This window comes from Acanthochromis polyacanthus, chromosome 16, assembly GCF_021347895.1.
Source record: "Acanthochromis polyacanthus isolate Apoly-LR-REF ecotype Palm Island chromosome 16, KAUST_Apoly_ChrSc, whole genome shotgun sequence".
Lineage (NCBI taxonomy): Eukaryota > Metazoa > Chordata > Actinopteri > Pomacentridae > Acanthochromis > Acanthochromis polyacanthus.
In genome coordinates, this window is record NC_067128.1 from 7,744,396 (window position 1) to 7,769,604 (window position 25,209).

The 25,209-nt window shown below is 40.8% G+C and overlaps 2 protein-coding genes across 10 annotated transcripts in view; one reads left to right on the top strand and one right to left on the bottom strand.

Moving 5' to 3' along the window:
• Window positions 1-239: 239 nt before the first annotated feature.
• zfyve1 (zinc finger, FYVE domain containing 1) lies at window positions 240-9,131 on the top strand. The gene is given in 14 exon segments (XM_022203300.2): window positions 240-463; window positions 1,712-2,142; window positions 2,235-2,478; window positions 2,564-2,824; window positions 3,301-3,515; window positions 3,621-3,675; window positions 3,678-3,726; window positions 4,431-4,539; window positions 5,284-5,381; window positions 5,540-5,657; window positions 5,952-6,122; window positions 6,205-6,385; window positions 6,467-6,580; window positions 7,612-9,131. Coding segments are annotated over 13 exon segments (2,166 nt in total). The 5' UTR covers window positions 240-463; window positions 1,712-1,824; the 3' UTR covers window positions 7,845-9,131.
• Window positions 9,132-14,064: 4,933 nt separating this feature from the next.
• The window catches only part of otofa (otoferlin a), a 114,414-nt gene continuing 103,269 nt past the window's right edge, over window positions 14,065-25,209 (bottom strand). For 5 of the 9 annotated variants that reach the window (XM_051960992.1, XM_051960995.1, XM_051960994.1 and 2 more), the window contains 8 exons: window positions 24,889-25,031; window positions 24,727-24,815; window positions 24,060-24,158; window positions 19,945-20,186; window positions 19,316-19,494; window positions 18,440-18,540; window positions 17,824-18,011; window positions 15,843-15,967 (listed from right to left, as the gene is read on the bottom strand). In XM_051960992.1, coding sequence (XP_051816952.1) covers window positions 17,831-18,011; window positions 18,440-18,540; window positions 19,316-19,494; window positions 19,945-20,186; window positions 24,060-24,158; window positions 24,727-24,815; window positions 24,889-25,031 — 1,034 coding nt within the window. In that variant the 3' untranslated portion in view covers window positions 15,843-15,967; window positions 17,824-17,830. Of the gene's footprint in view, window positions 15,968-17,823; window positions 18,012-18,439; window positions 18,541-19,315; window positions 19,495-19,944; window positions 20,187-24,059; window positions 24,159-24,371; window positions 24,471-24,726; window positions 24,816-24,888; window positions 25,032-25,209 lie in introns of all 9 variants that reach the window. The other 4 variants (XM_051960996.1, XM_051960989.1, XM_051960997.1 and 1 more) reach the window with 2 other exon arrangements.

Sequence of the window (25,209 nt, forward strand, 5' to 3'; positions counted from 1 at the left end):
TGGATGGAGCAAAGAATTATGGGTAACTGGTGATAATTTTTCAATATTTACGCTTCGTTTGCTTAAATTGTGGATTAGTATTTATCGTATATACTTTAGACGTCGTGTCAAGAATAGAAATAATTGAATGTGCTTAGAAACAAAAATAATAATGCGTAATTTTCATAAATAGTCTTAAACGTAGTTTAATGGTCGTCCTGCTATGCTAACTGTAAAGCATACATTTCCCAACGTGCATCGCACTATTTGATGACTTTTGACCTCTGGATAAAAACAAGCTGATCAGCTGATGTAAAAGCAACAACATCTACAAGGGTCTGTCACAATATTTCCCAGCCAGCTAACTTTCTCCGTCGCTATATGTGGCAGTCGGCGGCGCCGTGTGAGACAGTGTCCGGTTTCAGAGCGTGTCGGGGCAGCGTCTTGGTTCACGGCTCTCCTTCGGACTGGTAGCAGCTGCTAGGTCAGTCGATTTAAATGAAGGTTGTTTATGTCTCTTTGTGTGGCTAGTATTAGCTAATGGCTGTTTATTATTGACTTCCACGGCGTATTTTGGGGCAGTATGACTAGCATACAACAGGCTACATCCAAATAGCATTGTCAGTTTGCTGAAACAAAGGAGGAGATGCAGGGCAGCTAATGTTAGCTAGCAAACTGTTATGACAAAACAATAAGTAATTACTAAGCTAGTCTTGGTAACTGTGTTTGCTGTTGCTGCCTTTACTCTAAACTGACTGAATATCCTCGTTAAAATAAACAGAAGTACTGCAACAGTTAAATTAGTTGTCTACTTTTTAATTCATTGCGAATTAATTTAGCAATCGAATATTCTGTGCTCCTTTCAGTAATTTGTTTGTTTTGAATAGCATGCCTATTATAATACAATTATAACCATGTCATACTCACTTTAATCTACTTAGTTGAGGTCTTATTTTACTTGATGTGTTGTAAAGTATCTCTGGGTGTTTTCAAAGGCAGCAACAAATACGCTTTATTACCATTACAACTCTCTGCAAATAAGCAAATATTTCCTGAAGTAATTCACTTGAAGTTTTTTGCTGCTAAAGTCTTGATAAGTAGATATTTTTCCCTACTGAACAACACATCATATTTTAGAAGATATTATGTTTCTTAGCTGGTAATAGAGCTGCAACGATTAATCGATTAGTTGTCAACTCCTGAATTAATCTCCAACTATTCTGACAAAGTATTTGAATGATTTAAGAGAGAAAACATCTAAATTGTTGGATTCCAGCTTCTTAAGTGTGAGTATTTTCTGGTTTCCTTTTAATATCTTTGGATTGAGGACCTCAACTTGGGCTTTACGAAACACTAATTGGCATTTTCCCCGTTTTATGATATTTTATAGGGCAAACAACTTATCGATTAATCGAGAAAATTAGCAGCAGATAAAACTGTAATGAAACTAAGCATTAGTTACAGCCTTAATATGCAGTTTTAAAGTGCTCAGCTGAATTTTCAGTATTACTTTTGGGTTTTTGGCTTTTCCTAACAAGATATTACATGACATCTGGTAGAAAAGATTTACCCAACCGTGTAATAACATTGTGTCCTCCCCTGCACTGCTGTTGCAATCCCAGCAACGCACATTTAAAGTCACAGGTCCCACTCGTTAACGATCCCTGACCTGTCAGGTTTGACATGAGTAGTCAAGGCCCAGCCATAGATAAAGGAATGAATACAATCCTAGTCTGCCAGGAGAGCTATGCCTGTGGGGGTTCAGATGAGGCTGCGTTTGAATGCGATGAATGCGGCAGCCTGCAGTGCGCTCGCTGCGAACTGGAGCTGCATCGCCAGGATCGGATGAGGAATCATGATCGGGTTCGGATCGCGCCAGGCCACGTTCCCTTCTGCGACTCCTGTAAAGGTGACAGCAGCTGCTCTGGGAGGCTCAGAGCGGTGGTGCGCTGCCAGGGCTGTAAGATCAACCTGTGTTTGGATTGCCAAAAACGAACCCACAGTGGAGTCAACAAGAGGAAGCACCCTCTGACACCTTATCCTCCTGCCAAAGCTGCTCAGGAGAACAGCGTGTCTTCTGGGGAGTCAGAGATGGAGATCCTCAAAGCCAAGCTGGAGAAGGTTTGCAGCTTCCTGCTGGTGGATGAGAAGGAGGAGATGCAGGTAGGGGCCTGAATATTATACTCAACCTTAGAAAGCAACTCGTTAATAATGACTGGTTATAATGGTTGGGCTGGTGTTTTGTGGATTCTCAGGTGAAGGATGAGGAAGACTTTGTTAACAGACTCGGCTGCAGACCAGATGAGCTCCTCAAGGTGGTTTCTATCTTTGGGAATACTGGGGAGGGCAAATCCCACACCCTGAACCACACCTTCTTTCTTGGGAGAGAAGTTTTCAAGACCTCTCCCACCCAAGAATCCTGCACTGTGGGTGTCTGGGCAGCTATGGACCCTCTGCACTGGGTCGTAGTCATCGACACAGAGGGACTTCTCGGGGCTGGTATGAGACAAATAATACATTTATTACTACTAGTAACAGGAGGTTGTTACACCTAGTTATTCACTGCTCTTATTCCACTTATCAGGAGCTAATCAGGGTCAGCGAACTCGACTCCTCCTCAAGGTTCTGGCCATTTCCGATGTGGTTATCTACCGAACGCATGCTGACCGTCTTCACGACGATCTCTTCAAGTTCCTTGGCGATGCGTCAGACGCCTACTTGAAACATTTCACTCGGGAATTGAAGGCGACAACGACTCGCTGTGGTCTGGATGTTCCTCTGTCCACACTGGGCCCTGCTGTCATCATCTTCCACGAGACTGTCCACACCAAGCTGCTTGGATCAGGTACATAGATTGAATCATTTAGGGCTTAAACTGTACTTTGTAGGAGTCGATGTATGCCTTTTTTCAAGGAAGATGCAGATATTGAGTGTACATAATTAAGGTGCCGCATATACTTACAGGAAAAAACTATTAGAATAGCACACATTTCAATACAAAACTTACCTGAAAAGTTTTTGTTTATTTGTGTTTTATATGCTTTATCAACGGAGAACTTCAGATATCGATCCTTTATTGTTGATAGGCTATTACTCACGGCTATGTAACCATTCAGATAGTTCAGTGGACTGGATATTGCTTAAGACCACAGAGTGTTGACTCAAGATAAGGAGAGGCAGCTGTATTAAAGCTAAACTAGTCCATTTTAAAGCAGTTCCTTTTCTGCGAAAAGTGGATAAGAAATTCAGAATATTGAATTCAGTCACTAGATTTCCTTCATTCTCTATTTGTCTCGGTCTGTTTTCGCTCCTCAAACTCAGACAAACCCTCTGAATCGGCCGAGCGCCTCCTCCAGGAACGTTTCAGGAAGCTGGGTCTGTTCCCAGAAGCATTCAGCTCCATCCAGTACCGCGGGACTCGCACCTACAACCCTCCGACGGACTTCAGCGGTTTGCTTCGCACCCTGGAGCAGCAGCTGGACAACAACACCACCCGCTCTCCACGTTCGGCCAGCGTCATCTACAAAGCTCTGCAGGTGGTGATGCTTATCTGTGTCAGTATAGTCATGTAACTGGACGTTTTGTGATGTGAAAGCTGACAGTGAACGTTACCGAGTCTCTCTGGTCTCCTCTTTGTTCAGGCCCTGAGTGAACGCTTCAGTGGGGAGATATCAGACGAACACATGACCAGTAATTCCTTTTTCCAGACGAGTACTTCACCTGCTCCAGCATCTGCCTCAGCTGTGGGTATGTGTCTCTGCTCACTGAACCAGAAAGTAGAAATGAGCATTTACAACACCGATATAAGAGGAGAATCTCAGATGTTACATCACAGAGGTTCCTACACTTTTAGCCCTGACGTCTAAAATATTAATTTGTGACCACCACTATCCTCAATGGGGGTTGCGGCCGTTGCACTGATAGGCCCGTTTTAACACAAAAAGACAACACAATAGAACATAAAACCAGATTATTTTTCAGTAATTTTGTGCAGGTTAATGGCAGAATACATCAGTGAGTTATCCTGATATATTAAGTGTACTGCTGAGTGAACATACAAGTATGTAGGAGCAGCACACTCAGAGTTTTTTTATCTTTGATAACAGTTATGACTAAAATATGCTATTCTATTGTTTTGAAGGATTATTTGATTTCTGCTAATCACTCTGCAGCCCCTCCTCAGTGTCTTATGATGCCCCAAGGGGTCCTAATCCCTAGTTTTCACAGGATATGCACAAAGTCTGACTCAGTTTCTTTAATGAGAAGCATTTTTTGGAAGCTAAGTTTATGTCTAGCATTGCAATATTTCTGTAGTGTCCCAAAAATAGTTTTGCAAAACATATGTTGAAATGCCCACATTAATTAACGTCAGAATCCTGGAGAATCATAATTGCTATGTACTTGAAAAGATGCCTGCCTTTGTGTCTGATTCAGTGTGCTCCTACTTTCAGGTCAGGCTGTAAAAGAAGCATGAATCACCTAAAAGAAGGACTTGATCATGAAGCCAAACATCGCTGCCGCTACTCCGCACAATACGACAACCGCATCTACACCTGCAAGGTAAATACAGACACAAAGTTAGCATTCTGTAAGCATGTTAAGCACCCTGAGTGCTTGGGGCTGAGTATCCTAAACTGCATCAAATCATGTCGACTTGAATTTCAGAGGAAGAAGTCACAAGGAGGGAAATCATTTGAGTGGAGTGAATGACAAGAGTGACAATTGTGTTGGTGCAGCCAGAATCCCATGTGTAGTCAGCATACTGTGAACAGGTGCACAGCACAGTTAGAGCACCTGCATCACATTTCAGGTGGTTTGGGCTGAATGTTCTCCTTCAGACTCCTCAAGACATTACAGTAATATGACAGCAAAGATGAGACACAAACCAAAAGAAACGCTAAGGAATTTTACAGAAGAACTGTGTTGAAAGTTCAATAAAACAGTATAAAAAAAGTTAGCTTCCTCAGGTTGCTCCTGACCTGACACTCTTTCTCCATTCATGGAGATTGCAGCTTCTCTGCTTTTAGATAGCTGCTTGGCTTCCTAATGGTAGCGTCCTCTGGTCACCATGACGATTCTCCACATGAAGGTCGTATTGTCCAGCTGCTGACTGACACAGAATGTGATGTTGAAACCCTAAATATGCACAAAACATCTGTAGCACTGGTGCTGAGGTTGATATTGCGATGCCATGCAGCATGCTGACTCGTGACCGTTATTTCTCTCACATGATGCGTCTCTGAACTTTCTGACTGCACCGTGTGTTTCTGCTCGACAAGTTTCTGACGTCTGTGTCTTCTTCAGGCCTGTTATGAGGGAGGAAAGGAGGTCATAGTGGTTCCCAAAACGACGGCCTCGTCTGACTCACCGTGGTTTGGTTTGGCCATTTACGCCTGGTCTGGGTGAGTCCAGTGAGCAGAGAACCGTGTGGAAGCTAGTACACGTAGTTAAATACACTGCCGTTAAGTAAGACGAACTGTCAGCTTGTTGAGGAAGTTTTTATAACATGTAAACTTGTCACCACGATACTGAAGCTGAGATGTTTTTGTCTTTGGTCCAGGTATGTAATTGAGTGTCCCAACTGTGCAGTGATCTACAGAAGCAGGCAGTACTGGTATGGAAACCAGGACCCAGTGGAAACAGTGGTCAGGACAGAGATCCAGCACATCTGGCCCGGGGTAAGGCCTCAGTGGAGCAGCCAGAATGAGATTCTGCACAAACCAATTAAACAAAGCCAAAATTTCAGCAGTTCTAAGTCAGATGAATGCATTTACATCCACTGTGAGCTGCATTTGGCATGTAAACCTCTCAACTAGTCATATGCCAAGCAAAAGTGATGCTAGATGTTGGCAATTTAAATAAATGAATTTTTCTGTTTCTTACAGGATGCTGGTCAGTATTCAGCGATAAAACTGACTTACACTTATACAAACATGACTGTAATTTTGAATCTTTACACCGTTTCTTCTTAGTCGGACGGTTTCTTGAAAGACAACAACAATGCTGCTCAGAGGTTGCTGGACGGAGTCAAATACATTTCTCAGTCTGTGTCCGAACTCAGCGTCAAACCTGCCAAAGCAGTTACCTCCTGGCTCACAGATCAGATCGCCCCCGCCTACTGGAAACCCAACTCCCTCATCCTGGTACGTCACCAAAACCTGGTGTAGTAGATTATTTTTAACATACACAAGACTGTACTCGATATTTACTATGCCTGTGTTGCAGAAATGCTATAAATGTGCAGAGGAGTTCCAGCCTAATGACACTAAGCACCACTGCCGAGCCTGTGGAGAAGGTTTCTGCGACGCCTGCTCCTCTAAAACGCGACCGGTCCCAGAGAGGGGCTGGGGCCTGGCCCCCGTCAGAGTCTGCGATGCTTGTTTCCACAACAGGGGAATCCCAACTGGTATGTAGATGTAATCCTGGTTGTGTTTTCTGACAGTGTGCTGTAAATATCCGATGGTAAGTCTGTCTCTTCCTGTTGTAGAGCTGCTGGATGCTGCCTTGGAGGAGGAGGGAGGGACGCTGATCGCCAGGAAGGTCGGAGAGGCCGTTCAGAACACTTTAGGAGCTGTGGTTGGTGCTATCGACATACCTCTTGGTGAGCAAAGACTTCAAATAAAAACCCCTTTAAAACTCCTGTTAATCTGACAACATCTGGATGTGTCTGCTTCATGTCTGACTTAATTCACGTTTCCCTGAAAGTTTCAAAAGCAATCTTACTAGGTCAGACTTTTCACTTTCACAGTGACATTAACAGATAGTTACACACAAGTGACACTACTCTGAGTTCTTAAAAGCAATATTTGGAAGGCTTTTGCAACATTTCAGTAACAACATTGGTCCAGAAACATCAGAGAGCACAGAAGACTCACAGAGCACCATTCATGTTCATCTTACTCTACATCTACCGCGGCACGGCGGCGGAGGTGCGGTAGTGGCGGCGGCTTGTGGCAGAGACTGCCCGAAAATTCCGAAATACTTGCCGGATACCAAATTAATATCCGGATAGTGCCGTAGCGAACGAATATTCGGATATTTGGGTCCAGCCCTAGCTTTGATATTTGCTTCCTCTCTGCTTGGTGTAAACACTGCCTGCAGTTCAATCGAAAAGTCCACGAATAGTTGTCACGTGAATGTTTGTCACAACTGAGTCATTCATGGCTTTGCAGTTGTGCCAAAGACCTCAGAATAGTTTGTTTTTTTTACAGAATCTGGTGCATATTGGGGTGTTTTTTGGCAGTTTTTAATAAGACTTTATTAATGTTGAAGAGAAGTCTTGTGTCTGATGTTGCTCAGAGAAAACAAAATGACATAACATAAGAAGTGCAGTGCCTTAAAACTAGAAAGCAATGACATGTGGGACATGCAGAGTAAAGTTTTATGAAACTTGGTTTTGGTCCAGTTTTTTGCCCAAACAACATATCACAGATGAGTAGCTCAGAAACTGTTAGAAAGTTATAAATCAGACAATTCTTTCTGTTTTTGCAGTTTCTGTTTGATCAGTGGTCTAGTTCTGGCAATTTGAAAAAGATAACATGCCTTCTAAACCTTGTGGTAAATTTTTGGCATTCAGATAAAGTAGATGCTTCAGTTTCAGTGATTTTAACAGCGTCTTTCCTGTGTGTCCAGGCCTGGTGAAGGACGCTGCTCGCCCGGCCTACTGGGTCCCAGACCAGGACATCCACTCTTGCTGCGAGTGCCAAAGGGAGTTCACCGCCCGTCTCTCCATCCACCACTGCCGGGCCTGCGGTCAGGGCGTCTGTGACGACTGCTCTCAGGAGCGACGCCCAGTTCCGTCCCGCGGCTGGGACCACCCGGTCAGGATCTGCAACGGCTGCAGCCAGAAACCCGGAGAGCTCTAGCAGGACCAGAAACTGAAGCTGGAACACTGCGGAAATTGGAAGTGACAGCATTTGGAGTCTGGCTGAAAAGGCTTAACTTGGGGTTTTCTGGCTAGTTGGACTCGTCTTTTTTTATTTGTCTCACATCACTTCAGTCCCTTCTCGATCTTATTTCACTTTAACATGCCTATAATTTTACACTGTGAAGAGTCAGACTTAAATATCAAAAAGACAAAACAACTCAGTGATCATGAAGTGAGTATTTTTCATGCTTGATCATGACTGATTTCAGGTGAACATCCATGTGGCTCTTTAGATCTGTTCAGAGTTCTATTACTGCACATGAATCCCTTTGACAATCCCTCCCAGTGTGACCTACTAATGTTATTAGCACCTTTTGTCTGGCACAACATAAACATGCTAACTGATTTTATACTGATATCAGATTGTATGTTGATTCCTGCATGAGTCCAGGGTATGAAATCCAGGTCTGGCTTTAGAGAGAAAGCTGGAAAACCCTCAAAAATGATCCACCACTTTTAGTTTTGACCCATGTTTGAATGCCTTTACAGTAGTTTTTCTGCTAGCGTTAGCATTTCTGCCACCTTTTGGCTTCACAAGGTTTATGTTAGAACAATGAGAAGCCAACAGTGTACTGTAGCATCCAGATGCATTCCAACTTCTATATAATTACATAGTAATTACTACTTAATTTACCCGTTAAACCTTTGTGGTTGTTCATGAACTTGAACGGGACGATGATAAAAGAGCAGCCTTAATAATGCTGTTAAATTTTACATAGAATATACAGGAACATATATGGGAAAAAGTTTACTTTAATAGGAAAATCTTTAAATTTTGTCGCTAAATGTCAAAACTACTATCTGTAACAGGACAGGTGTGACTGCAGCGGGGTTAAGTGATACTGCTTTTATAGAGTTACTGGCTCACAGTAGCATAACGGTACAGAAAAGTCTTTATCTTTGAGGCTGGCCCCTCAAAACAGGACAACTCAGGCTGTGCAGCTGGTCAACTCGGAGCTTTCAAAAGAGATGCAGCCATGTTTGCTTGCATTTTACAGACAATATGACACATGATGCCGACGTGCTTTTGTGGCATCTGACGGATTTTTTTTTTTTCTTTTTCCACTGACTGACCGGGAGAGTTGGTTTGATGTCCTCAAATAAGCTGGAACAACTGACTTTGACCTGAATCAGAAGGAGATGATCATTGAATATAGATATCACATGGAACCAATCAATACCTTGTGTTCATGTATGCTCATATTATTAAACTGCAGAAACTCAACATCTGTGTGCATCATTCAGGAGCAAGTACAATGCAACCGTATTTAATAAGTCTTTCAGAATAGCTTTGGAATTCAGCTGTTAAAAAAAAATATTAACAGCATAAACACAGCATCGTTCTGTTTAATTTGCATTAAAGAGTCCATATTCTACACATTTACAGGTTTAAAAATTAGTTTTTGGGGTCTAATAGAATGTGTCTACATGCTTTCATGACCAAAATCACATTGTCTTTCCCATATTGTGCACCCCCGCTCAACCTCGATCTGTTTGAGCTCCCCTTCCTGAAAAGCCAAATCTGCTCTGATTGGTCAGCTGGTCCAACCAAAGCCATGTAATGTTGGTTGGTAACCCAAGATCTCTGGTTATATTCAGAGAGAAGTTCTAGCAGAAATGGGGAAATTTGCTGCTCAGTCCTGAACCAGCTGCTTGAGGTTACACTGTGATGAACACTACAGGCCAAAAGTCTGGAAGCAAGATTAAATTTGTACGGAAAAATATAGTTTCATTGGTGTACTTTGCAGCAAAATAAATATTATATAAAGAATCACTCATACAAATACATTTTTACTATAATTATCAGGTATTTGTATCACTTCTCTTGTTACTTTCTACCCATTTCTGTGGTAGTTGTACAGATACGGACACAGCTGAGATTTATTCGGGTTTTTTGGACGCTAACTCTCAAAAACCAAAGAACTAAAGTGAATAACGCAAACTGGGATCTGTGTTTGACTTTTGCATTGAAATTATGGCTCGTGCAAATCTTCTCAACTCTAAAACTAAACCTCTTTTAACATTTTTTCAGCAACATCAATGTAGACCTGAAGCTAAATAGAGGAAAATGGTGCATATCAATGGAAGCAAAGTCTGAAAATGCAGCAAGAACATCCCAGAATCCACAGAATTCAGACTGCTTTGTATTATTTTTACCTTTTTAAGAAAGACCTTGCGAACAGAACTTGAAGTTGTTTCCAGATGTTTGGCCTGTAGTGTAGACCCGCTGTTAGAGCAGAGTTGTGGGTTAAGTGGTTGGTACACTGGTGTAGAATTGCACTCAAGCCATTTCAAGACAGGAAGGGATTATTTTCATGGGGAAAAAAATCTTTTAAATATGTAAGTTTGATACAGAAATTAGAGTTCAGGGGACTTTAAAATACAGACATGAGAACGACATTGATCTCCTCATCTAACTCCTGATAGGTTTATTTTCAGCTTTCTTAATTCTTTTAACCGTAAACGTCTCTGTGCTGCGATAAGGACATGTTTGTCAAGAGAATGCAGTCCTATACCATTTTCAGAAAGTTGCTGCTTGGCACATATTAACTTAAAAGGCCCTCTAGTACTACTGTTACTGAAGCGCATGTTGTGTTTAACTTTTTTGTATTAAATGTTATTGAGGATTCTAAGTAAGATAGGAGTTGCTAATCTGTGACATGAAGCTTTCTTAGTATAAAATGTAAATAGTGTTGTGGAATTACAAGCTTGACAAGTATCTTTGAGCAAACATTCCCCATATGCCCAACTCAGGGCTTCCTGATGGAGGATGAAATCATTGTCAACTAAGTTCCTCATTGCAAAAACACCTCTCAAGGAAGTGTGTTGATTCCAGACCACATGACCTGCTCCACATGATGTCATTTCCTCCTGAAGAAAAGACTGTCAACTATGTTACAAAAAGCCCCACAATTATATATTGACCCTTGCAAAAGCAGCAGAGACCAGTCCTAGAACTAATATGAGTTCTGAGCTGAACCACTGTAGTTATGTCCTGCCTGCTCTGAGAAGTTTCCTCAAGCAGCGTATGGAGTACAGGTAAGCCCACATGCTGTATACTGGATTCCTAAATCCTCATGTAGGCCACTTATTTGAAAGAGTGTTGGATTTCCCTCAGTTAAGTACAAAGCCTGGAATCGTGTGTTGGCGGTGCTTTTTAAGGGACAGCTCAGCCCACCAACGTTCCAGCGTTGGCCATGCAGAAGCCCAATAAGAACAGAATAGAATGACTTTATTGATCCCTGAAGGGAAATTCTTGAAGCTTCAGATTACAAAGCCTACTGGGACAGTATGGCCAACATCATCTCTGAGGACAAGCTCAAAATGTGGGATGCAGCAGAGAGAAAACGAAGAGAATACCAGCGAGTAACAAAGCAGACATCATCTGTGTCGAATGAGTCATTTCTGTGCGTTTGCAGTGCGGTTCTGACCGACATCTCTCAGCTTCATGCTCAAAAGGAGCATCTGAAGCAGCGCAATATGAAACTGCAGTGTTCTGTTTCAACCCCCTTTTTTCTCAGACGAAACTAAATGGACCAAGGTTGTTAATGGGTGAAACTAACAAAAAACTGCACAAACAAACAGAATATGGGGTTCTGTGGTCTAAAAGAGGATAGTGTGTGGTTGAATACCACTATCCCCCACTAAATCTACCAAGGTGGTAGACCAAACAAAAACCCCTTAAAAGAAAAACATTCCCCAAAACAAAAGGAAGGAAGTGTTGGGTTCTGTGCACTGACACAACACGACACAAAGACAATTTCTTTGGAAAATATTACAGATAAAAGCCTGAGATTTTATTTATTATTTAACAAAATGGCATTGCTTCTATATCGCTTTTATTATACCCATATTAAAAATAATTATGTTTTTATGGTCCGATTTCTCATACCTACCCAGCCATTTGTAAAAATTAAATGAACGTGACTTTTTTCACATTAGTGACCACATATTGTAGAAGTCTTCTATATGTTTTGTTTTGCATTAATGTGACATGCAGCTACATGTTGTTTAGAAAAAATCACCAGATGACTTCGACATTTCATCTGCTTGTCTAGTATTTCAGATTCTAAATCAATGAATGATGAGAAATAACTGTGAAAGTTTCATGCTTGTGTCTTTTTTGGTTCTTGAGATATCGAGACATTCTCAGAACGTTGAGACGTGGCCTCAAATTTCAATGTACGAAACAAAGTGCTGAAAGTGGGTGGACTGGCAATTTCATTAAAAAAAGTTAACTTGAGAGTATTTCGTATATTGAGCTATTATTTCTGTATTGGCATCCATATTTTATGCTATAAAAAATTCAGGCAAGTGAGAGACTGAGCAGAAACTGTTCTTAAAAAGTGATGATTTGAGATGGCGTGACTCTTACTGTTAATTGCACTTATAGTGTATCAATTAATCAAAAAAACAGGAATAAAAAACATAACTGGACAGCAGTGAATGTGCTACTAACATCATGCATCTGGCTTCTCTCTTTGCAAGTCAGCAGGTCCCATAAAACACAACCAATGTGGCCCTGAACACAACATTAGCACCATTAGCAGAGCATTTAAAAATATATATATATATATATCAAAAATAAAGCCCCTATTAGCAAATATTCTATTGGCAGCTTGTTTTCAACTCTACATTACAACATTATACAGTGCAGATGATCAAAAAAAAATGTTCCAGTGTATACTATGTACACCACACTACTGAGACACTTGGGGGATGTTGTTGCTTCTATCCAGCGACGTTAAAGAGCTTGTGGCTGAGCTCTGAGGGCAGAGAGAAGAAGAGCAGCGCCACAAAGAGAACAGCCAACACAGCGGCCAGCAGCAGCGCACAGTGCAACTTGTAGTGCCTCCAGGCCAGAATACACGCCGTCCTCAACGGGCTCAGCAGCCACGACATGCTGGTGCTGGGGCGACTGCACAGAGAGATTCAGGCATCAGACAGCGGCCAAACATTGTTAAGAAAGTACTAAAGCCACATGTAGGCCTTGATCATTTTCAGTTCATCACACTCTAAAATCCAACATAAACTAATGTTTTGGCCTTCTTGGAAAGCACAAACAAGCTGTAAACAGAACCCTGACATCATCTTTGAGGTCAGTGGAAGACGTTTTGAGAGCAAACATACTTAAACATCCTGCAGATATGGAGCAAAGCAGGCATTTACAACTATGAAGATGAAAACTTTACATATAAAGACCTTGTGCATTGTGGTAGTAATGAGTTTCCAATGACTTCTGCAACTCTGAATTTTCTATGACAAAATCTTGAAATGTGTCTTTATCACAAAAAGAAACAATCATGCATTTGGTTCTTTCAAAGATTTATTATAGGTCTATGACAGCATTTACTGGGTCAAAAATACACACACAGTAATGCTAATAGCTAATAGCTAAATGTCCCTTAGCTAATTTCACCTCAACTAGGCACTTTAGATAGCCTTCCACAAGCTTCTGACGACTCATCTTAACAGAACTGGTCCAGTTTTTATACTGATCTCCAAGTTTTAAGACCTGATTTAAACCCAATCAAGAAACTGTGAACTGTGATGACAAGATCCAACCAGAAGCTTGTGGACGGCTAGCAAAAGCACCTAACTGAGGTGAAACTGGCCAAAGGATGTTTAACCAAACATTAGAATTGCTGTATGTATATTTTTGACTTAGTAGAATTTCTTATATTTCCAGAAGACATGTAATAAATCTATGAAAGAACCAAAATGCATGATTGTTTTGTTTTTTTTTGGATGTGACAAAGATGCAAGTATAAGAGTCACTGGGAGCTCAAGATTGCCATGAGATATGCTTTCTTTACAAATGTATGTAAACTTTTGGTCATGACTGCAGTTGTATCTCTTGGGGGCACCTGGTGAATCTGTGTCAAATATTCATTCTCGGTTCAGCTTTCTCTGTGTATTTTTAAGAAAATTTCCTGACTGGTGGTGGCTAAGTAATTTATGTTCACCAGATTGTCACCAGTTTGGTTTATCTCTTGCTGAAAACAATGTTGTGAAAGTGAACCAACGATACAAAACACGAAAATAATTATCTGAGGGTTCTAATTTACAAGCATCTTTATCATATTCCAGTGTTAACACGATCCATTGATAAAATAAAATGACTATTTATTGCATCTTTAATGATTTTTAACATGTAGTCTGTGGAAGTCAGTTTATTTCAAATTGTCAAAACAAACAAAAATAAATATCGCACACATTTCAACACATATAAATACACAAAGTCATCGTAAAAACAGGCAAGTTCAGTTTAGTGCAAACAATAACTGTATTCGGTGAAACGCAGATTCACAAACAAAGGCTGCAACACGTATGAGGTCAACCACAGGCGAAGCTGAAAGGGGACACCACACATAATCTGCCATCTGATACGGAGACAGGGTCGTGCTTTTTCAACCCTTTTCACAACTCTGTTCAAGTGCACTTTAACCTTATTCCGATGAGATCACCTTTACATTAATGTTAAAGACAGACAGGGTTGGTGTTTTGGTTTGCGTTGAACTGGAAAGACAAGTCATGCCAACACACATGACCTCTGCGGTCAGTTATCACAATGACGCATGCATATTCACATAGAAGCCTCGCTTTTGGTCGATAACAGTGATAACCTTTGAGTGTTTGTTACTTCGTCGGAGTATGAAATCAGACCTGGTCAAGTTGATGTTTGCAAATAATTAGTTTCATTCTCCTGTGCAGGTTTTTTATGCGTGAGGACAGTGGATTAAAGCGCATTTAGACTATTACACTGAAACATGAGTATATTGATTTAGCATCTGAACTGTTTTTGTGCAGGTCACATATATAGAAATGGAAAGAAATAAAAAATTATTTGCAAACACTGTTTGACACAAGTCTAGCTCGGTTGCTTTGATTAACTATCTAACACTGCCGTTTAACTAAACCCCACAAACTGTTTATTTGATTAATTTCGAAGGTATGTTGTTCTCCGTCTCATTGAATTTCATAGGAAAATAGAATTTTTTTTTCAGTTCTTCATTATTATTCTTATACAAGTGTGCAAAGACTGCAAGAGATATAACAGTTTAAAAACAGGTAATACTTTGCTTTAAGCCCCTATTTAGCATTTCATGAACGGTTTCTAACATGCTGTAATGTAGATGTAAATACACATTATTACTTTTCAGCAACTGTAACACTTCCTGAGGCTGGGAGATGAGCAAATAACGCATGACAACATAGTAAAACACACAGAAGTTAGAATTACTGACAAAAAATGTTCATCAATAATCACTTTAAATGTCCTTACACCCATCTACAACTACATTATATCATGTTACAAACCATGTTTATATGAATGCTAAATAGAAGAGAGGGCTGAAGTGTTACCAGAAATGTCCTCCATTTGTTCCCTATTAACCCAAATGAATAGCAGAAGCTGTAGCTCAATGTGAGATCATTTAGCATCACTTGAAATGAACGTCCGTGCAATCGTCTGACCACTAAACCCGACACTCGGATTGGGGCTCAATAAGCAAATTAAAAGCTGCATAAACGGATAAAGAAATAGTCGATCGGGGGTTACATGTGGCATGTGATTGCTGTTCGTCAGTTCAAGGACGGAGTCCAGATAGTGAGCGTTAGATTTGTTCGGCTTGTTGCAAATTGGTTAGAGCTCATTATTTAAGGAGGGGCGGCAGGAAACGGTCAGTCCGGGTGGTGTCTACCTCCGTCCTGGTGCTCAGGTGGAAGGTGGCGAGCTGGTTATGAAGACTGAGACTGGATCAGAGAGGAGGAAATGAGACAGCTTTCTTTCTCCTTCCTTGTGGGTGCGTCTACTCTCTGGTCTCCCCCCCAGCTGGCCACCTTCCACCCTCCTCACCCCCCGTCCTCCCAGCAGTGACTCAGGCCCCCAGCAGCTTCTTGACCAGGTAGCCCGGCATGCTGTAGAGGAAGAGGCCCAGCATGATGAGCAGCAGCAGGGCCAGCACGATCTTGATGATCAGCCACTTGTAGCGGTTGCACACCAGGTAGCGGATGGCTTTCAGCGGGCTCAGGAACCACAGGAAGGTGGTGTCTGGGCGGCTGGATGGGAGGAAAGAAGGGGTGAGGAGGAAGGCATGCGGGTGGATGGAGGGGTGAGTTAATGGAGGGTGAGGAGGGAGAGTAGATGGAGAAAGAAGAAAACGGGTGGGAGGGGTGATAGACAGGAAGAGAAAGATGGCATTAGTGGTGAGTAAGCCATGTTGCATTTGTATTATTTGTCACTACTGCATGCTCACAGTGCACATTTCTACCAATATCATGTCTCAGAGGAGAAAAAACCACATCACAGACCACAGAGTGGAAGTTTTCCAATGTGCAGAACAGACATGTCGAGAAAAATGGACGGACAAATGATCGACCAACAGCTCCAAACTATGACATTTTCTCCAGGGTTGTTTCTGCTGTTCTGTTTTTAAAACCCACTGCCCTCTGAGAGAAATCGTCCTTTAATGTCTCTTATTCAAAACATATTTGAGCATATTTTCATTTGACTTTCTTCATCCTACGCTTTTACAGGCACACTAGCGTATCTATTTTCAGTCTGTTGGTTTGAATCTCATTCTGGATATGATGTGATGTTCTTCTACATACAGTGTGTCATCTCGGCCACTAGGGGGCGTTCATTCATTCAAAACGATAATGAATTATATAGTTTGATGATGCCATCAAGTAGCATGGGCTTTGTTGATGAAATTATGACTGACATTTTCCACAGATGAGTTATTTTTAGTCACATAATCCTGCAAAATGCATTAATTTACATAATGTTAGGAAGCTCGTTTGCCTACAACCACTCCTGTCCTTCATTTTCTTCATTGTTCATGAGTTCATATACAAAGTTTCCTTCTTTCTTCTGCACATTTAGGCTGTCTTCCAGTGTTGTATTTTCTTGACGTTGACAAGGCAAGCAAAATGAAACATGGACTGTAATTTTGAATAAAAATACGTATGGCTTAGAATTTGAACATTGTTGCAGAAATATTTGGGATTATGTCAGCACATAATATATACTTTACATTACAGCTTTATTACTCTAAACAATACTCAATAAAAATTAGCTTCTCAGCTCTCGATGGATGATTTACTGCATAATTCTGCATACTTTTATGTAGTATTTGGTAATATATTCAGATGCCACTGAACATCTATTGCTGCAGGAACCTCTGGATAAGATAAGCTAGAAAATGTCACTGAAATTTTCATTTTCTTTTGCTTTTTTCAATGACATTACAAATAATAGTATAGCATTGAAAGGCCACTACAATAAATGTGAAACTAATTACCATTTTTGAAAGGCAGACTAGCTCTGCTTCTTCTATTTATCAATGCTCGATCTTATATCCTTTATCTAAATGGCTGCTGGTACCATATGTTGTGGAAAATTAGTTGCAAAGGTTTTTTTTGTTGCTGTGGCATCTCAGAACACCATCTGATCTAGTTGTAATTGCAACTCTTAAGACTTCCCTGAAAGCTCTAACAATCTGTAACCGCACAACATGACCTATTGTCAGCTACAGTAAAGATGCTCAATGTAATTAAACACGCATTTATTCATTTTATAACCCTTACATTAAACAGCTTTTGAGGCATTAACACCGCAATCCTCCCCATCTCTACCATAGTGGACACTGCATTTAGAAACTCACCTCTACCTAAAAACATCCCTGCACCTTCCCAAATCAAACAGTTGGTCATAAATGACATGCACAAGGACAAATGGTGGCAAAACACAAGTATAGCAAATGATACGGGGACTATTCTCCTTCTACGACAGCACAAGATAAAAGTGGAGGAAGGTGAGTTTGGTAGGACAGAAGAGAAAGAACTCTAGTTAAGACAGGAGATTCTGGGGCGCAAATAGAGAAGCAGAGACACTGAGGGGGGGCGGAGGCTACCAGCGCATCAGGCCCCCAGCATCTTCTTGACCAGGTAGCCGGGAATTGAGTAGAGGAAGAGGCCCAGCATGAGCAGCAGCAGTATCAGCCCCAGGGCCTTGAGGATCAGCCAGCGGTAGTTGTGCCAGATGAAGTAACGAATGGACTTCAGAGGGCCGAGAAACCACATAAGACTGGTGTCCGGGCGACTTTGCGGAAGAAGGGAGAGAAAGAGGGAGGGAAGGAATGCAGATGAGGCAAATAGAGGGAGGAAGGGGAAGGAGAAAGAAGAGTCACATGAACAAAAAAAATAAAAGGAGGGGGGAGGGACGAGGAGGGGAGAGACAGGGAGACAGTTGAAGAGATGGTAGGAGGAGAAACGAGTGTAACAGTGGCCTTTTGACAGTGCAGAAAGCAGCGGCAAATCACACGTAGAAGTTTACAACTCTGTGTTATGGTGCGCTGCTTTTTGCATTGCAAGAATGACTTTCCTGGAGAGAAAGATTAAGGGACACTCGCTCACGTCTGTGTCTTTTTCTGCTCCGCACAAACAGTCACATTTTCTAACAGTGAAACCAGTGTGTGTGTTTGTGAGATTCGAGTATTGTTTCAATAAATGAACGTGTTAATATCTTACTTTGGTTTCTCCAGTGGATCAGGCTCATTTCGTCCAAGTCCCACAGGACTTTTCTCTGCTTCTTCGGCAGTCAGCAGGTGGAGCTCGGCCTCAACCTTCCCCTGTGATGACACATTTGGAAAACATGAAAATCAAAATTAGAAAGTTTTTGAAAGCATTTTTTTCCAGTGTGATATGTATTTTTGTATGTATTTCTTTTGTAATATTCAGTGCTTGATCAGTGAAAGGGGTTTTATCTGATTTGAACTTTAACAATATGTATCTGGACAGTAATATATACATATTTTTTTGTCATAAGTTTTATGACTTCAACGTTTCTTTTAATTGAACTGATTTATTATCGGCTCTTATTTGGGGGTGTTTGCCATCTTATATTGTACATTAGCACTCCATACTACGGTTGGGATTATTGTATTGTGACTCCTTTTTTAGGGGTTCAACATAAGTGATGCACAGCTAGACAAAAAAGTCATTTTTTGTGTAATGTAAAGGATGTCTAGAGGTCAGTATAAATGCGGAAAAAATGGAGACAAAGAATTTTCTGGAAGCTGGATTAAAGCACACTCAGTATATGTCCCCTTTTCTACATGCCCTTTATTGTTTTGAAACTCCCTGTATTTTATGTTTATGTTCTTGTTTCTGTGGTTCCTTCTTTCATTGTATTCGCCATCCTCTCCATCCTTTACTGTGATTAAGATGCAATCGCATCCAGCCAACATTTTAACTTGATTTATGAAGTTAATCTTCAAAATAAGGACAAAATATAAGGTATAATACAAGGTAAATAAAAGGATTTCTTATGTAATGTCAGACTACAGTCCTCATTTTGCTCTTGCAAAAATCCTGTCCTTGCTCAGTATTTCATGCCGATCTTACCGTGAGCTCCATCTCATCGTTCTCATCGCGGGCCACAAACGGCCACCATCCTTTCACCCTCTTTTGCTTGAATATGGAGATGGTGGGCAGCTCCTGCTCATTCCGGATCATGTCAATGGAGCACTGCTTTGCTGTCTTGGCACCACGAGGGAACCGATTCAGGTCCAGCTCAATTGCACCTGAGTAGTGATGTCAAATGCAGTCAGTAAATGCACTTATTGGGAATTTGGCTGTATGAAAATGCAGTATATGTGAGCACAGAGGGACAGAGAGAAGCAAAAGATGCATGGTGATGTTAAAAAGTTTGGGGTCACCCAGGGAATTTCATGTTTTCCATGAAAACTCACACTTTTATTCATGTGCTAACATAATTGCACAGGTGTTTTCTAACCATGATGATGGTTGCTTGAAATGTTCCTCTGTACCCCTATGGAGATATTCCATTAAAAACCAGCCGTTTCGAGCTAGAATACTATTTTTACCATATTAACAATGTCTAGACTGTATTTCTTTCAAAAATAAGGACATTTCTAAGTGACCCCAAACTTTTGAATGGTAGTATATGTATTACTGCCAAAAAAAAAAAACATAACAGAAACCATAAAGCAGCCATTTCTATCAGTCCTCACCCAGGAAGTCATCAGCAGAAAAGTGATCTGCATCCCAGACCTGCAGCGTGAGACGAGGAGGGATCTTATATTCAGTTTCGTCCCAGGAGAACATGGACTCCTTCTTGGAGATTACAATCTTCTCCTCAGCCATGAGGTAATCAAAGGGGAAGACGAAGCGCCAGTTGAAGTTGCCCTCACCGGTCAGCGAGTGGTAGTGCACATCTGTGTCCTGTTTGTCCTCCTGCTGCCCTTTCAGCCATCTGTGGAAGCAGCCATCAGAGGTAGAGCAGAGTCAGGCTCATCTGTGGGGCCATGTTTTAGTGAGTAGACCCATTTTTTGTTGTTGGATTTTATCATTCATGCATTAGTAAGGTCTAAAATGAAGAAACTTGCAATTCTCTGTCAGCTACTCTATATCAATTTGGTGATTTAAACAATGGCATAGGACATGTTAAAGGTAGCAGTTTGTTAACAAGAGAGATGATGCTAGTAGGTCAAAATCAAAACACATAATGCGGCTCCCCAAAAGCAAATCAGATTCAGAAAATGTGTGTGTCAAATCTGATTTGTTGTTGGAGTTTCACATTATTTGCAAAGCCATGCATACAGAAAGATCGCAAAAATGCATATTGTGAAATTTCTCCAAATGGCTTATTGATAAAAAAAAAAAAAAAAAGGCCATCTTTGATGTTTGGATGCAGATCACAACTCGAAGATCAAAGCCTGGGATTATTCTCGTCCGGCTTTAGCTGTTTAATTAACAGCTGGGTGAGGGTGGCTTCATGAGTCAGGAGGAGCAGGAGGGATGCTGCGCTCTCAGTTCTCAAAATGCACCACTAAAAGCTGACAAAAGATTATTGTCAGCATACAACAGCTTGGGATAATCCTGAAAAAACTGCAACAAACAGTGCTAGGATTTGGTAACTGAGATGCACAAATTAGGCTGGGATCAATGCTGCAGCGAGAGGGCATGGGAAGTTTTTAACTAAGGAAAAAAACAAAAAAACATGCCTGCTCTCATATGACCCAAAACCTGAATCATTACTACTGTATCACAACACTGGATCCATCTGAAACAATCCCAGCTCTCCTTTCCCTCCTGTCACTGTGGGACAGTTGGGTCGGCTGAGGAAATCTGAAGCAAAAAAAAACTTAAGGTGACATTTATTATTAAAATGCATCCAGTGTTCAGGGTTGTTTGAGGATGGCGCCCTGTTTGTTACAGTATAAAGTCCGGAGATGATGCATCCACTGGTGACACCAGCTGAGGGAGAAGTGAGTTTGGTTAAGAAGATGTGGGAGTGACTAGGTGCCAAAAATAGTAACATCAGCATATAATGTTTCAAAATAAAAGTCAAATCCAGGCTGTGAAATAACAATGTTGTTAAAAACATCGGAGCTCTGTCATACAGGCATGCGTACAATCATCGAGCACTTCGTTACAAACACCAAACTGGAGCCTTTCTGTGGAATTACTCAATCAGCTGGTACCAGATGGGCTGGTCTGACACCACAAAATGTCCAGGCTTTCCTCAGAATGTGACAAAAAAACTAAAGACATCCAGTGAGCAGCAGTTTTTTGGGCAGTGATGTGATGTCAGAGGAGAACGGTCAGACTGGTTGGAGCTGTCAGGAAGGCTGCACTAACTCTGATAAAAACTTTTTACGCCTGTGCTGAGAAGAAAAGCATCTCAGAATGAACGTCATGTCAAACCTTGCAGACGGGGAAAAATAAAACACCTCGGGTTACTATTGTCGGCCAAGAACAGAAATCTGAGGCTACAGTGGGCACAGATTCAACAAAACTGGACAGTTAAGAGTTGGGGAGAAAAAATTAGCCTGGTTTCATGAATTTCTGCTGAGGCTGCAGATGGTAGGCTCAAAATTTGGCATCAACATCTCGCCTCCACGGACCCAACCTTCTGGGTATCAACAGTCCAGGCTGTTGCAGTGGGTGGTGCAATTGTGTGGGAAAAGTTTTCTTTGCACACTTGGGGCCTCAGAGTGCCAGCCAGTCATGATATGAATAAAACAGTTTGTCTGAGTATTGTTTCTTACTGCAGGACAATGCACCAGTTCAGTGGAGCTCAAAGTCACTAGATGTGAATCCACCAGAGGATCTTTGAGATTTGGTAGAACAGCAGCATGAATGTACAGCGAGCTAATCTGCAGAAATTTTGCAGATGAATCATATCAACATGGAGCAGAATCTCAAAGAAGTGTTTCCTAACATCTTTAGGAATCCATATTAAGAAAAACCAAGGATGTTTTGAGAGCAAAGGGAGGCCCAGTGTTAGTATGGTGCTCCTAATGAAGTGCTTGGTGAGTATACAGTACAGTGTGCTTCCATGCAATTGTGATTTTTCTTACTTTTATTTATCTGAAAACTCTTTCTTTACAAGTAATGTCCAGAAGCAACTGCAGTAAAGGACTGAACCACAACACTTCAAAGAGAGGAAATCCAGTTTTTGAGGTTGATAGTAAAGAAATTGAAAAGACTATCTGTTTAGGCATGTGTTTTTCTGATAGCGTCATCTATTTCTCTTCATGAATTTATTCATGATATTGCTCAGGTGGATATTTTTATGGTTACAGTGAATCAGATGACAACATGCAGTGTGAAAGGACTCACTTGTACTGGCTATGACCCACAGTGACCGCTCATCAGACTCAGTTTTTCACAGTTCTATGTGGTTTTTAATGGAATATTTTGGATTTATGGCTCACAGCTTGTAAAAACACTTAAAACAAGCTGCATGCTACCTGCCAAACAGCAGTAAATATTGTGTAGTAAGTATTTATTTGATACAGAGCCAAATATTTACATCACTGATAGTCTTCAGGTGGCAGAAATGCAACTGGGTCAATATAGAATTGCAGGACTTTTTGTAACATAGTTGGTATCATAGTTGACATTTTTACTGTTTTCAGACCTAAAATCAACATGGCCGCCTATAACCAAACACCACATGGCAAGTTTACAGAAAGATTCTTCTTAATGTTATACATACAATTGAGAATAAATAAATTTTTAAGTTATTTGGAAAGATATTGTAGTAAACCTGTTGAAATGCCATAAATCCACACTTGACTCACACACTACTTTAAATAACTCAGAAAGCCTTGGAGTCTTTCCAGTCTTTTCTTCAGGAGGAAATGACATCATGTGGAGCAGGTCATGAGATCTGGAATTAACACACTTCCTTGAGAGGTGTTTTTGTAATGGGTAACTTAGTTGAAAGTGATTTCTCGGACATTTTCCATATAAAATTTGATATATTACCAAAAAATAGATATCTGTCATGATCATCTCAACTTAAAAAGAACACAACCAAAACAATTTTTGAATAAGCTCATTTTATTATTGTTTAGCTAATTAGAAGATGGTTGTTATTAAATTGGGACAGTTAGTTAGTTGACACTTTAGTGATTTCCAATCATTTTTTATTAATAAGTGATTGTTTCCATAATAAATAATTATGGCATTTGCATAGATATGATCATAATGAACATAAAAAACATTCTTTTTCAACTTTTAACAAAAATGTATGCAAGATATATCCCATGGACTTCAAAAGTACCTCAATTATATATTGACCCAACTCTGTATCTGCTGTTTATGTAAATTGGCTGTGAAATGTTTAATAACCCAGCGAGACTCCAAAGAGGAAGCTATCAACGGAATTGCAAAATGGAAATGGGAACTTTCGAGATATATTATAGGTAGTAATCAAGACATTTTACATATGAAAAATAAAGTTACCTCAAACATATCTTTGTCTTTTCTATATGATAGGATTTTTGAGTAATAAGTGAGAATCCATTCATAATATTTATCAGTCCTGATGTATTCAATCCACTAAATTGTGACTATAAGTGCAAATTGGACTGTCAGATTTCTCTGAAATTTGACAGACCTATAATCATACTGAAGTTATTCTTGTGGCTTGGTCCTTTACTGTTCTATTTTTTCATTAGGCCTTCAGCGTGCTGATAGGAGAGTTTCAGACAAGCGAGGATGCGTGCTGGATGTACAGTTAAAACAGGAAGGGGCATAAAAAATGACTGAGGGGCTTCGGGGGGAGGGGGGGGGGGTGTTTTGTACGAGCCATGCGATGGAATCGTGTGTTTACCCCCTGACATAGATGTCAGACATCTTCTCTCCTGTCATGAAAGCATCGTCCTCTAGAATTACGTCATCAGTGTTCCAAATAACAACACGAAGCTCAAAGCTAGACACCAGCAGAGCATTGACCAGAGAGGAGAGAAAGGACGACAGACAGACAGGACACACACCACAGACAGAGAGACGCAACACAAACACGCACACAGAAAAAATGGAAACAAAACAAAACAAAAAATAATGGTTAACTGCAAAAAAAAAAGTCCACACACAGCTTACACCCACGGGATGAGGCTTGGTGGCCTCGTCCCGCTGTACCTACCCCCTGACAAATATGTCACTGGACTTTTCCCCAGTGAAGTAATCATCGTCCTCCAGTATTACTTCGTCTGTATTCCAAATAATCACCCTGAGCTCATATCTGGTAAGGGGGGAGGAAGGAACACATACACACATAGTTGGACTTATATTTGACATTATTAGAGAGCTAACTATTCAAACAGACTCACCATAATTTAACCCAGGGATTAAACTACATTTTCTGTTGAAAAAATGTTTAGACATTTTAATAGAAATAAGAATCTTTCCCTCTGAATTTGCATTGGATTGATAGTTTTATAAGAAAAGACATGAATCACAGTGCTTATTATTGACTTATTGCTCCTGTCAGGGTGTACCTCTTTGGTTTCCGTGGTGATATATCAATCGCAGGTCCAGGAGCAGGCATGTCCATAGGAAACATGTCCACCCACATCTCAATACGGCCCTTCAGGAGAAGAAATATGTTACTGTAATTACCAGCCTGATGACTTTCAGGGCTCTCGGTGACGTGGCTGTACCTGTTCGATCCCGGGTTTGTCAGGGTTCAGCAGGGGTCTGGTCTCCACGTGTTCAGGGACCAGCTTGCAGCCAACTCTTGGGATCTCCTCCCAGTGGTTCAATACAGCCAGCGCTAAATGCTCCTCAGTCTGCTTCTTCAGACCTACAGGATCAATACAGAGACAAAAAAAAGGGAAAATAAAGAGGGAAAGAGAAAAAATACTTGAATGCTGAAAAAGTCAGTGGTAGGTTTCTGTTAAGACATTTGCAGCCAAATTCATTTGAATCAGTCACAAGATGAACATATTGTATGAATTGAAAAATGGCTGAAATGTAGCGAA